The sequence below is a fragment of the Panthera onca genome, chromosome D1 (assembly GCF_046562875.1).
Source record: "Panthera onca isolate mPanOnc1 chromosome D1, mPanOnc1 haplotype 2, whole genome shotgun sequence".
Lineage (NCBI taxonomy): Eukaryota > Metazoa > Chordata > Mammalia > Carnivora > Felidae > Panthera > Panthera onca.
Genome location: NC_138348.1, coordinates 93,464,188 through 93,476,795, shown reverse-complemented (window position 1 = coordinate 93,476,795; position 12,608 = coordinate 93,464,188). Strand labels below are relative to the sequence as shown.

The 12,608-nt window shown below is 53.5% G+C and overlaps 2 protein-coding genes across 3 annotated transcripts; one reads left to right on the top strand and one right to left on the bottom strand.

Moving 5' to 3' along the window:
• Positions 1 to 2: 2 nt before the first annotated feature.
• On the top strand, positions 3 to 6,462 carry NRGN (neurogranin). Its single transcript, XM_060605098.3, has 4 exons — positions 3 to 194; positions 4,714 to 4,940; positions 5,213 to 5,230; positions 5,626 to 6,462. Exons 1-2 carry the CDS (start codon positions 180 to 182, stop codon positions 4,933 to 4,935), a joined length of 237 nt encoding a protein of 78 aa, XP_060461081.1. The 5' UTR covers positions 3 to 179; the 3' UTR covers positions 4,936 to 4,940; positions 5,213 to 5,230; positions 5,626 to 6,462.
• Positions 6,463 to 6,706: 244 nt separating this feature from the next.
• Positions 6,707 to 12,570, bottom strand: VSIG2 (V-set and immunoglobulin domain containing 2). Of its 2 annotated transcripts, XM_060605095.3 has the most exons (7): positions 11,624 to 12,570; positions 10,904 to 11,067; positions 9,872 to 10,079; positions 8,865 to 9,023; positions 7,851 to 7,970; positions 7,590 to 7,734; positions 6,707 to 6,893 (listed from the first exon to the last, which is right to left on the bottom strand). In XM_060605095.3, the coding sequence occupies exons 1-7, from the start codon at positions 11,679 to 11,681 to the stop codon at positions 6,761 to 6,763; spliced, it is 987 nt and encodes a 328-aa protein (XP_060461078.3). In that variant the 5' UTR covers positions 11,682 to 12,570; the 3' UTR covers positions 6,707 to 6,760. The 2 variants fall into 2 exon arrangements, with proteins under 2 accessions (XP_060461078.3, XP_060461080.3); XM_060605097.3 differs by lacking the exon at positions 8,865 to 9,023.
• Between the last annotated feature and the right edge of the window lie 38 nt (positions 12,571 to 12,608).

The following is a 12,608-nucleotide window of genomic DNA, read 5'->3' as shown; positions in this document are numbered from 1 at the left end:
TCGACCGAAGGGCTCAGGTTACATTCGCGAGCAGAGCGGAGCGCGGGAGAGAGGACCCGAGAGCAGAGCGGCTGTTTCGACGCTGGTCAGCGGGCGCCCCAAGGCCCCAGAGTCCCCACCCAGACCCCACCCCTGCCCTGCGCCAGCCTGTGCCCCAGCCAAGGACCCCCAACACCAGCATGGACTGCTGCACCGTAAGTTAGAGGGCCGGGGGGACCGGCACTCTGCCTGATCTGGGGCAAGGGGTCCCCAAGAACCCCCCCCCCCCAGGGAGAGTAAGGGATGGAAGTGCATTTGAGGGTGCAGAAGACCCAAGAGCCATAGGGGTGCCTGCTGAGACGTGGGTGGTGGGTGGTGGAAGGCACTCGCCTGACTTGGAGCCCTAGGAAAAATGCTCCCCAACTCGCGGGGGCGTCTGGGCGCCCAGCCGCCAGGCAGCCTAGGTTGGACTGGGAACCCGGCAGGGCTCTGCAGCAAGGAAGCTGCAGGTTAGACGAGAAGAGGAACTTCCTCCAGAGAGGCGCTGTAAAGTGTAGCGAAGCTGCGGCGACTCCTTTGGGTATCCTTTCCCCCTGGCTTTTGCCCTCGCCCCGTTCCCCATCCCACTGCCACCGCCGTGGGTGGGCAGACGGGATGATCTCCATGACCCTCGTGCACTGTACAGAGCAGGATAGGACAGTCGGTTCATATCGGTTAGCTCAGTAATGATGATGGGCAGCAGAGAGCCTAGTCAGTTGGTTCTGGGGAGGGGTTGGCCCGTCCCCCATCGCCTTCTAGCCCTGGAAGGGGGCTGGGTGAAGTGACCGCGAGAGAGCCCTGCTGGCGAGGGAAGGAAGTGTCTGCAATTTGTCAGCGCCCACGGAGACCTGGATGCGGCAAGTGCCTAATGCCAAAGTAGGTTGCTGTTAAGGTGACTTGGGTATGAAGGCGCCCGGCACAGGACCTGGCTCCCTGCACACTAGAGGAATACAGTGATCATGCGTATATAAAATGTGTTTATTTTTTTTTTATTTTTAATTATTATTTATTTTTAGCCCCTATCTATGGAGATGGACCACTCCAAAGCCCTTGCGTTCTCTGTCATTCAGTCAACCTGGCTAATGATAAGGTTATGACTTTGCCTGCCCCCCACCTTCCACACTACGGCTTACAAAAGAAAAAAAAAAGTGAGGTTTGGAAGGAAAGAATAGCCCAGTTTATAAGAGGTGAGACTTCGTACCAAGAGGCAGAAAGAACTTAGGGACAAATTGTTGTGATAGTTATTATGATTTAATAATATCAGTAATATTTGTCACTTTGTGAATGTTTGCCATGTGCCTGACTTTATATTTAATCATCCCAACAACCCTATGAGGCCCTGTCCTAGATGGGCAGAGCTAAAGGACTGAGCAGGAGGCAGCCCGATTGTCAAACTGTGCAGAGGGCAAGAAAAGGGAGAAGAGGTGACAAGGGCAGAGGGCTGGGACAGGGCTGGAACTGGGCACCTTCCTACCTCATCTCCATTATGTGCAGGTGGACTCCTAGCTGGAAGGGAGCTGGGACATGGAGAGAACAGAGTGCATCTGGGGTCTAGAGGCAGGGCCCTCTTTTTTTTTTTTTTTTTTAAAGTAAGCTCTATGCCCAAGTGAGGCTTGAATTCACAACCCCCTCAAGATCAAGAATCGCATGTTCTACCCACTGAGCCAGCCAGGCACCCCAAGGCAGGAAGGACTCTCTTCATCTTTCATTCTGGGGCTCTCCTTGCTGACCATCTGACCTGGTGTTTGGGAAACACTTACTCCTGCCTTATTTCCTTCTTACCCCTTGGTAAGGAGGCTCAGACAGAAATGAGAAGAAAACCTGCCTCTTTTTTTAAGAGGCAGTGCTGTCGATTCAAATGTACCAGTTGCTGATTTACATAGTCACATATATGTGCCTTTCTTACATTCACTTAATATGAAAAGGCAAAGACATTTTTTTGGATCCCACTCCTTTCTTTTGCTTGGTCTAGTTGAACTTAGAGGTCTAGCTGAACTCATAGAAATAATTACCTGTCCTGAGGCAGTCATTAACAGCCAGGCTTCTGAATCCCATCACAATTTGTTAGCTTTGCTGGCCTCTGGTAAGTTACAAAATGTCTCCGAGGCTGTTTTTTGACCTCTGAAATGGGGATTCAGTGAGGTAATGTGTGCGAAGCACTTAGCACAGGGCCTGGCATACAATAAGCATTAGGAAGGGATAATTCTTAAAGCTTTTAGGATTTGGGACCTAAAGAAGAATTTATTCATCTAGGCTAAATTCCACTTGTGGCTGAAGAAACAGACCCTCAGGGGTGAAGGGATATGCCCACTTGGGACCAGAAGCCTTGGCTCCTGTTTTAGCCACTGGTGCACTTTGCACCTCCAGTTCCTACAGAGCTCTCAGGCACACATCATCAGATCTTGGCTTTAGAAGGCACCAGCCCAGGAACCATGACGCTTCCCAGATTCCTTTTACTCTCTCTAGCAGTTCTGCCCTGAGAATTCAGCTGGAGTGAGAGGAGGCTGATTGGGGGAGGAACAGTGTGTTGGGTGGCTTTTCCTCTTGTTCCAGGTTTCCATTCTGTATCCAGCTGGGGTGGGTAGAGACAGCAGGTTGGCCTTAACATGACTGGGGGAAGTTACTCCTTCCTCCACAGCTACTGGCCAAAGAGAGGTGGGTCAGGAATGGGTTTATGTTGTTGTTGTTGTTGTTGTTGTTGTTGTTGTTGTGATCATTGTCCTCTGTTGAGGAGACACTTCACTGTTCCCTAAGGATATCCCAAGAGAGGCCTGAGCTCTAAGAATCAAGGAACCCAAAAGAGTTGTTTCTGATGACAGGTGGAGACTAAGATGTCAGAGAGAGAGGGCTAGACCTGCAGAAGACAAAAAGAGTGTCAGTCCCCTCCACAACCACACTGGCTTCTGGATAACTCCTTTTAACTGCATTTAAATCAATCGTGGGCATCTTGAGCACAAATTGCAAAACTCTGAAACCCAGGAAATGACAACAGCATTGTGAAGCATGATGAGCGGAAGCCATTTTTAAAATAGTAGAAGTCCTTAGGGGAGAGAAAAAAAGGACAATTCTTAGAAGCCAGAGGGCCAAAGCAAAAGCAAAATGCCTTTTTAACTCCATAGTAACTATCTGCATCCCAACCCACATTAATGCTGTAATGTTAACCAACAAAGGGGCACAGGGACGGAGGCCCTCTCCATTCCAGAGCCTTACCTCTAAAATCAACGCCATCTATTCCCTAACCCTTTCCACTGTCAGATAGGGCAGGTTATGGGAGACAGAAACCTGAGGCGTAGGGGTGGATGTGATTATTATAGGCGGAACCATATGAAATTGTTTTTATATGACCACTTTCGGCCTACAGAAACAACTATTTCACATAAACTTATTAATTAAAAGAATCATAGTAATAGATACTATACATTGAGTGACTAGATTGTGCCAGAAACTTTATGTGTATCATGGGGTTTATTGTTCCTCACAACCCACAGAGGCAGATGTTATATCCTGATTTCAGATGAAGGAGCTGATATGAGACATTAGAGAACTTGTCCCAAACCACACAGGTAGCAAGTGGTAGAGCTCGGGTCATTTTCTTGACGGCCTCTGCTGATTTTTACGGAATAGGGGTTAAAAATATACTCTGGACTCTGACATACAAGGGTCTAAATCATAGATACCATCTAAATCATAGTAACCATCTGTATCACCTCATGTAAGGTTTATAAACACTTAAGTCATCTGTTTTAGTAGGGGTAAACTAGGATAACAATAAAAGGTGCGTCATAGCTTTGCCAGGACTAAATAAAATAATGTCTGTAAAACACTGTGTTACTGTGCCTGGAACAAGGGAAGTGCTTAATGGGTAGCTATTGTCATAATTCCTCTCTTCTGGAGCACACAAGGCTAAGGGCTACTTGCTCCTACTCATCTTTCCTTTGCCTTTTTTTGGAGTGAAGCCTTCTCAGCTTCTTCCAGACCATCTCCTCTCTTCTGTGTTTGAGTGCCTCCTGGGGAACATTAGAAAAGGAAGAGTCCATGGCAAAGCAGTCTCTGGGCCTCTAGCCCTAGGGAGAAGGAGGCTGACTCCAGGGGCTAGCCCCACTCTCACCCTAATTCCAGCGCTGAGTCCTGGTGTGATTTTACTCAGGGAAGGGACCGGCCTGATTCTTCTACACCCTGTCCAAGGGAATCCTGGACTCCTGCAAGGAGCCTTTCTGAGCCGGAGGCACCCTCTGAGGACAAAGGGAGGGGCAGTCACGTCCACCAGTCCCTCTCATTGTTTATTTTGCTCCTCCCAGCCCACCAGCCATCAGTTCTGCAGCTCCTCAGCCCTGCTGATGGTGAAGGACCCTTCCCTCAGGGCTATCTGGCTGTCTTGTACCCCGTCCCACCGTGCACGTCTCTTTCCCGAGTTGGGAATAGGGCCGTGGCCACCTGACCCCCTGACCCTTCCTTTTTGCTTGCCGTTCCCTAGGAGGGACACACACACACACACACACACACACACACACACACACGCACACACGCACAGCACTTCCTCAGCCCTTCTCGACGCGCCCGCAGCTCCCCTCTCTGCGCTTCCCACTCGTGCGTCTCCCTCGTCTCAGCCCCGCAAGGCTCTACTCCTACCCTACCCTCGCGCGGGGTCTCGGCCCAGTCACCCCACAAGTACCCCCTGCCCCGCCCCGCCCCCAGGAGAGCGCGTGCTCCAAGCCGGACGACGACATTCTAGACATCCCGCTGGACGATCCTGGCGCCAACGCGGCCGCTGCCAAAATCCAGGCGAGTTTCCGGGGCCATATGGCAAGGAAGAAGATAAAGAGCGGAGAGCGCGGCCGGAAGGGCCCGGGCCACGGGGGAACGGGCGGAGCTGGGGGCGCCCGGGGAGGCGCGGGCGGCGGCCCCAGCGGAGACTAGGCCAGGTGAGGCGGGCGGGGCGCGGCGGGCCGCAGGGTTCCCCTTTCCCAAGCCCGGGACCTGCTGCGAGCGGCCCCGCTCCCCACCCCCCACCCCGGGAAAGAGTGCGGACTCAGGGCGTGCAGCGGGTGGAGAGGTGGAGAGGGAGCTAAGGGTGGGGAACTTACCCCCGGTACGTGAGGTGGGTGGCTGGGAGGAGGCTGAAGGTGCTGCGGGCTCCGAGAGCTCACCTGTTCCTCTCTCTCCTCCCTCCCTCCTGCCCCGCCCTGGACCGAAGAACTGAGCATTTTCAAAGGTAATGAATACGACTCGGAAACGGGTGGGAGGCCTGAGTGGGAGAAAAGGACCCAATCGTCCACCCTTCCCTCTGCCCGCCCTCACCCCCTCCCAGCCTGAGGGTTTCCTGATCCATCTGGACGCCTGAGGCTGCGACAGGGACACGCCTGGACCTATACAGAACCGCAGCCACCCCCATTTGGCTGCACAAACCCGGCCTGAGGCTATAAACACACTGAGGCGCACGCACGCACTGGCCGCTGGCTTATTTCAGCTCAGTGACTCGGGTTGGGGGTTCTGGGTGACTGGGGTCCCCTGGCCCTTCCCGCCCTTTTGTCCTGGTTCGGGAAGGGAGAAGGAAGAAGGAGAGGAAGCACCGGGGAGGGCAGGTGCTCAGACCTTCTCTGTCCTCAGTTGCCAGGAGAGACGGATGGCGCGTCCCCTTCGCAGTGATGAGACTTCCCTGCCGTGTTTGTGATCCTCTCCTTTCCACCAACCTGCCAGCTTCAGGAGCCCTCCCTGCGTCCCCAGAGACTCCCACTCCCAGGCAGGCTCCATCGAGGAGTCGCTAAGTCTGTGCCCTTTTAGTTAGTCCTCCAGTCTAGAATGGTCCCCATTCGCCCTTTCTTCCCACCCTAGCCCCAAACCCTGCGCTCCCACATCTTCCTTCTTTTGCTTCTCGCCCACCTCCGCCAGCACCCCGCATGCAGCTCTGCCTCCGCAGTCTCCGCGCACTTCCCTGCGCGCACTGCGGGGGGCGCCCTAAGCGTCGCCCAAGTATACTCACTTAAAAAAAAAAAAAACAAAAAAACAGTCCTTTCGTTCTGTGCGCAGCTGAAGGGGGCGCTCTGCGTCTCTGTGCTGTTCGCGCCCCAGCCTAGCCCCAGAATTTTGGCTCTGGGGCGAGGAGAGAGGGGAAGAGGGTTTTCATGGTGCCGGATGCCTCTTGCTCTGATCGTAAGGGAAGTACCTATTTCGCACCTATAACCCCACGCCTGCCTGTAATCTGCTTCCCCGCCCCACCCCCCCCAGCGCACCCCGAGAGCCGCCTCTCCAGCTCTCACCTTGTTTATGCAAACGCCGAGCGCCTGGGAGGCTCGGTAGGAGGAGTCTGCCGCGGCCCCGCCCCCGCCCCTGCTAGCCCTGCCCCCGCCGGGCTCCTGGGGTTGTGGCCCGAAGGATTTTTATCTCCGTGTGTGCATGTGACCGTGCTGGGTTGGAATGTGAACAATAAAGAGGAATGTCCAAGTATTCAGAGGGTGCCAGAGGGGAGGGAGTTTGGGTGCACAAGGCCACCACCTGAAGCTTGGGCAAATTTCACTTGATCAAACCAAAAAGTGGAGGTGAGCAAAGGGGAAGAGGACCTCTGTTAAAACCTACTCCCTTGGAGCCAAACTTCCCACCTACAGCATCACCTCTAGGACTCCCAGCCCATTCCGTCTCTTACTGGTGAAAAGGAATTTGCTATGCCGGCAGAAAGAAGAGGGAGACCATATGATACCCAAAGACTTTAATTCTTGATATTCCCCTTCAAGGACAGGGGGAGAAATCAGACAACCATAGGGAGCTTGGACTTGGTGGTCGTCACACTGCTGGAAGAGGGGGGTCTCTGCAGGAGCCCTTTGCTAGAATCTGGTCTCACAGAAGTTTGCTCAGAAATCCCAGGAGCAATGGCATCCTCCCTGGTAGATATAAGCAAATTTTTAGTGAAGGCTGGCGGCATCCCTCAGAGGTCTCCGCCCCCCATCCCATCCTTTAACCTGAGGACTTCACATTTTTACTGTGCATGAGAATCATCTGTGGAATTTTGGCTGAAATGAAGATTCCAGGTCCATCACCCTCGCCCCCACAGATTCTGCTTCAGGAGGGATAGGAAGCAGCCTGAATCTGAATGTTTAACAAGCTCCTGGTATGTTCTGTCCAGGTAATCTGAGGACCACACTCTGAGAACTAGCGCTCTGATCACTATTCAGGACCCAAAGGTTGACAAGCTAAAGTGGTTGACACAGGCAGCTTTTGCCTCTCCTTTCCTTACTACCCCCACACAGAAAAACTGAACTCAGCTGAGGGCTCAGGGCAAATCCAACTCCTGCCATCCACATCCTGTAGATATGTATGAAAAGGCCTCAAAAACTGAAAATTCTATGAAGTATGAGGAGGTTGAGGGAAGCCATGAACCAAGTCCCCCACCCTGCACACTGCTCACACACAGATGCATTTGCTGTACTGCCCCCCCACACACCAAATCCCAGAGCTGAACAGCACTCCTTACCCCCCAAACACCCCTAAAGATGTCAGAGTTTGAGGGCTGGAGTCACCCACTCATAACCTAAGCCCTTTTCTCCCTTTCTGTACCCTCCCCCAGCCCTCCAGCTCACCGAATGTCACTGCCCCCATATGTCTCCTTGGGCCTCTTCCTCCTGTCTTTCTGGAACCTTATCAGGCAGAATGCAGCAACTGACAACAACAGCACGCCCAGGAGCACCCCAATCAGAGCCCCAGCCACTCGGCCTTTGGATGGGTCTAAGGAGACACAGGAAGCTCAGAGCAGCAGACCTTCCTTGGCCCCTCCCCAGATAGTTCCATGCAACCTCTCCAACCCAGGCCTGCCAGCTGGGCCTCTGCCCAGTGTCCCCTACCAGTCACAGAGAGGGTCAGCTCACAGGATGCACTGCCCATCTGGTTGGTGGCCACACAGCGGTAGGTGCCCGAATAGGTCAGGGACAGATTGGTGAGAATGAGTTGGCCAGACACCTCATCTAGAGGGTAAGGAGGAAGCCTTCCATCATTCATTTGAATCACAGTGAGCACCTACTAAGATGAAAGCAAATTTCACTACCTCCTTACAACAATCCTGTCAAGAAGGGGCTAACCTCATTTATTAAAAGTGGGGAAGCCGGGTCAGAGAAGGAAAGTAACTGTCTAAGGTGACCCAGAAAGTGCCAAAGCCACTGCCACTTCTGTGTTCTTTCCACTCTACACAGCTGCCTTTTCAGAGGATGGGGAGAAGGCAAGGAATTGGGGAGGGATGCTTACTAGCTGATGTCAGGTTTCTGGTTGGAGTGGGGGGGAAGTCTTGATTGTTAGAAGCTATAGCCTCTGGGGTGACTCAGCTCACCCAAATGTCTTCCTAAGCTTTTTACTTTCCCTTTAGAAGGCAGAGCATACACCAGATGATCTGGAAGGTTCTCTGGATCCATAAAGGAGTTGGCTGGGGCTGGGGCTAGAGCAAGCATGAGGAGGCTGAGAAGCCAAGGCTCTTACCCAATTATATGTTTCCTCCAAAGAAACTGACTGTGATTCAAGCCAGTCCATGCTACTCTGCCTCAGTTTCCTCTCTAGGAAGTTTGGCAATGATTCATGACCCTTAAGAAATCCCCAAAAGTGGGAATCTTATGCCCCCTGCCTTCCACTCTCTTCTAAGATATCAGGAATACGTTTAAGTTAAAAAATGCTCCCAGGACCGTAGAGCCACAGGTTGCAGGAAGATAGACAGGAGGGAGCAATACAGGACACCAAGAAAGATGCAGGGAAAGGTATAGCAATTTGTCTCCTACCCACAGGCATGGAATTGATAGTGTGGGTATATGGAGTCTAGAGACAGATTTGCCCCAGTCTTGAGTCCTCTCTTCCCAGATGTTCTGGGCCCTTACCTTGCACCATGCTGCCAAGAGAAGGTGTAGGGGAAGATCCAAGGCGTACCCAGTTGTACACTGGCCTGGGGGCTCCCTGGGAAGAACTGCATTTCAGTGCAGCAGAGCCCCCCACAGAGGTCTGACCACTCTTACTGCACAAGGGACTACTGGGAGGCACTGCAAAAATCACAGAAAGTACCTTAGCAATCTTTTAGCCTCACTCCCATTAAATGCTAGAATTCCTGCTCCAATGCTCCTACCAAATAGTAGTACACTTCTGTTCACATTCCACTGCATCCCCAGGAAATGATTCCCACTATTGGAAGTTCTGATTGTTAGCAAATTCTTCCTCATACTGAGCCAAAATCTGTGTTAATATACCATCCACCCATTTGGTCCTAATTTCTGCCCTCCAGGCCCACAAAGAGAAATGAAAAATCTCTCCTCCACAAGACAACCCTTCAGATATTTGAATGCTGTTGTTATACACCTCCTAAACCTTCGCTTTTCCATCTAGATATCCCCAGCCTCTTTAATAGTTTCTGTTTGCTCATCCATGAGCAGGCTCTAGGTTGGAGTAAGATGGAAACTCTGAGCACAAAGTTGCTGCTTTGTGAGAGGGGCCCTTGTTCCTTTAGTGGCCACTCTCCTTCTCTGCCACTCACCTAAGGAGAGAAAGAATCTGGGCTACAAATGAGACATTCTCTCAAAGATAGAGTTGTTGGGGCCATGACTCAGATCCCTATGTATGGGAAGGGCTTTCTCTCTCATGAATCTTTTTTTTCTAGGGGCCGAGGGAGGAGTCGTTCTTCAAGGAGGGTGGGGCAGGAGTAGGATCATCTAGATTAGAAGACTTTGGGAAGGAGGCATTTTCCCTTGGGGTCCCCAGTGCAGTTATATGCTTGGGCTGGAAATCGAGATATGGGGTGGGGAAGGGGGGCGGTAGAGAGATTTAGCAGATTTAGCAGGGCCACTGCAATCTTTCGTGGTACATGGGTGTCTGGTAGGTCCCCAGCCGGCCTTACCCAGCACAGTAAGGTTGATTAGCCCCATCCCATTTGTGTAGAAATCTGGTGGGTTATTAACTTGGCAGAGGTAGGTTCCAGTATCCGAGGGGTGGACGTCAGTCAGTTTCAGGGTGGCTACCCCTCCTGTGGGGGGGTTCTGAAGCAGGCTGGCCCTCTTTGCCTGAGAACCAGTTGGATACAGATGGCCATTGGTGAAGTACAGGATCTGGGGAGAAGCAAAAGACACACATGGGTGCCTTTTTCTGCCTGGTGTCAACTCTACAGTCCTTTCTCCAAAACAAAGAGGCCCCTCCTTTAGGGGCACCTGGGTGGCTCAGTCAGTTGAGCTTCTGACTCTCCATCTCGGTTCAAGTCATGATCTTGAGGTTGGTGGGATTGAGTCCTGCATCCGGCTCTGTGCTGACAGCCTGAAACCTGCTTGGGATTCTTTCTCTCCCTCTCCCTCCCCACCTCTCAAAATAAATAAATAAACTTAAAAAAAAAAAAAAAAAAAAAAAAAAAAAGAGGCCCTTCCTTTATATCAGACAGGGAAACTGATGCTCTGGAGTCAGAACCAGCAAGGTCTATCTGTCCCCAAATAGCATCCCTTCCTAGGTGCTACTTGAGCTAGATTTATTGCTTTCAGCTAAGCATGGCTCTTGATGGGGAGAGAGGGTTGGGGAATTAATGCAAATATTCCTGGAAGGGGCATCGTTTGATCCTACTAACAGTCTCCAGAGCTTAGCCTCAATGGGTTTATTAACGGAAACTGGGACTGCGCTAGAATAGGGGAGTTGCACGTCGGAGCTAGGAGAGAGGAGGCCGGATACACAGAGCCATATACGGGATACAGGGTCGTGCAGGCTGTGGTCCTAAGAAGATCTAGAAAGAGTCCACTCATGTTTTCCTCGGAGCACACTGATCCCCAAACGCACCCTCTCTGACCCCGCTCCCTCATCCTGGGTGGGCCCTCTGTACCAGCCCCTCCCAGCCAACCCCACCAAGAGGCAGGAGGGCCGCCCCGCTCGAGCGCAATTGCTCTCAACTCACGGGATGGGACGCAGAGAGGGGCTTCCCCGGCGGCACAAAGCTCCACTCCAGGGCGAAGCTGTCTCCCACCGACGTGCTGTAGCTGCAGGTCAGCTCGGCGGTCTTGCCCACGGGGGTGCTCAGGGGCTCGGCGGGCACCTTCACCTCCACGGCTACCCCGGGGTCTGGGGGACGCAGAGGGAGGCCGGCGGGAGGAGCGCTCGACGGCGCCAGGCCCGGGGTTGGAGTGGGGCGGAGGCCCGGCGCCAAATCCCGGCGGTCTGAGGGTCCGGCCCCACCTTCGGCTCCCGAGGCCGAGGCTGGGGGCTCCCTCCCTCTTGCGGAGCTCACCTACCTCCCCGCAACCCATCCCTTCTCGAAACCTGAGGTTTCCGGGAGGGAGGAGCACACACCCCAGCCGGTTTTTTTGTGGGTAAAAGGACTGAGACTGGGTCAGGTACGCGGTGTGTTTGCCAGAGAAAGGAAAACAATGGTCGGGTGGTGGTTAGACCCTCCCGGGGAGACCCAACTTGCCTGCCCGCCTGCGCTTGCGCGCCTGTGGCCCTCGCCACAGGCCTCCGACGTCCTCTCCCGGCCTCGCCCCCGCCGTCCCGAGCCCCCTCCTCCCACCTCCCAGCCCGACCCGCAGAACTGAGCAGGCCCCAGGAGCCTGGAGGTCAGGCCTCGCCCCCCACCCCCCACCCCAGCTCTGACCGCGGTCCCTCCGAGCCGCCTCCTCACCCAGGCAAGCGAAGCCCAGCAGGGCCCCACAGAGCAACAGCCCAGAAAGCCGGGCCATGGCCGAGTCCTGCCTTACAGCCGTCTATGGGTTGGTGTGGGCGTCTGGGTCTGGTGGGGAGGGAAGGCAGCACCCACAGGGCAGCCTCCTCGAGCTGGGCAGGAGCGAGACTGGCTATCTCAGAGCAAACAAGGGGAGAGGCCTGTGCCCTCAGGTAAAGAAATGCTCCTCCCTCCTCTAGGCCCAATACTGGAATCATTCTAGCCATGCTCCTTTTTTCTGTCCTCTTTCCCCCCAGCTAATGAAGCTGTCAGGCTCTGGGACAAGGGCTGGGCTTGGGTGGGCACCCAAGGGGAAGGGGTCGGAACTGGAGCTCTCTGTAGGCAAATGGTCACCCTGGAAGAAGAGGGGGGCATTCTGATAACAAACGACATCACCACTTTGGGGCCTCACCCCAAGCATGAGACCTGGGTAGAACAGAAGACCCTTTCTGATCCCTTCAGAGATGCCTATTCCTTCCAAGCCCTTCTTCTTTTCTCTGAGATCCCTTCTTTGGCACCTGTATCACCACTTGCTGTGAGGTAGAAGTCTCCGTGGAAACTAGAGCCACGTCCCCACTCCCAGAGCCACTCCATTTCAGGGGCAAAGAAGTCTTGGAGGAGAGACCCCACTCTTGATAGGAAAGGGTGTGGCAGAATTGGGGCACCTGCCTGTACCATGTCCAGCTTTCCCCCACTACCAGGGGGTCACTGTTGGCTGGGCAAGGAGATGTGTTTGTTAAGGACTCAGTGGTCTGGGACAAAGAGGCATAAGTCAGGTGACTCTTCCCACCTCTTAAGAAGAAGCTGGAGATTAAGAGCACCACACCCCAAGCCTTGGGAACTCAAGCCCTAGCAGACAGGGCACCAAATTTCATCCCCTTACCCCCCAGAGTGGATTAGGATCTTCCCAGCCTCAGGCTTCTGGGGCCTTCCCCCAGCCACCTGA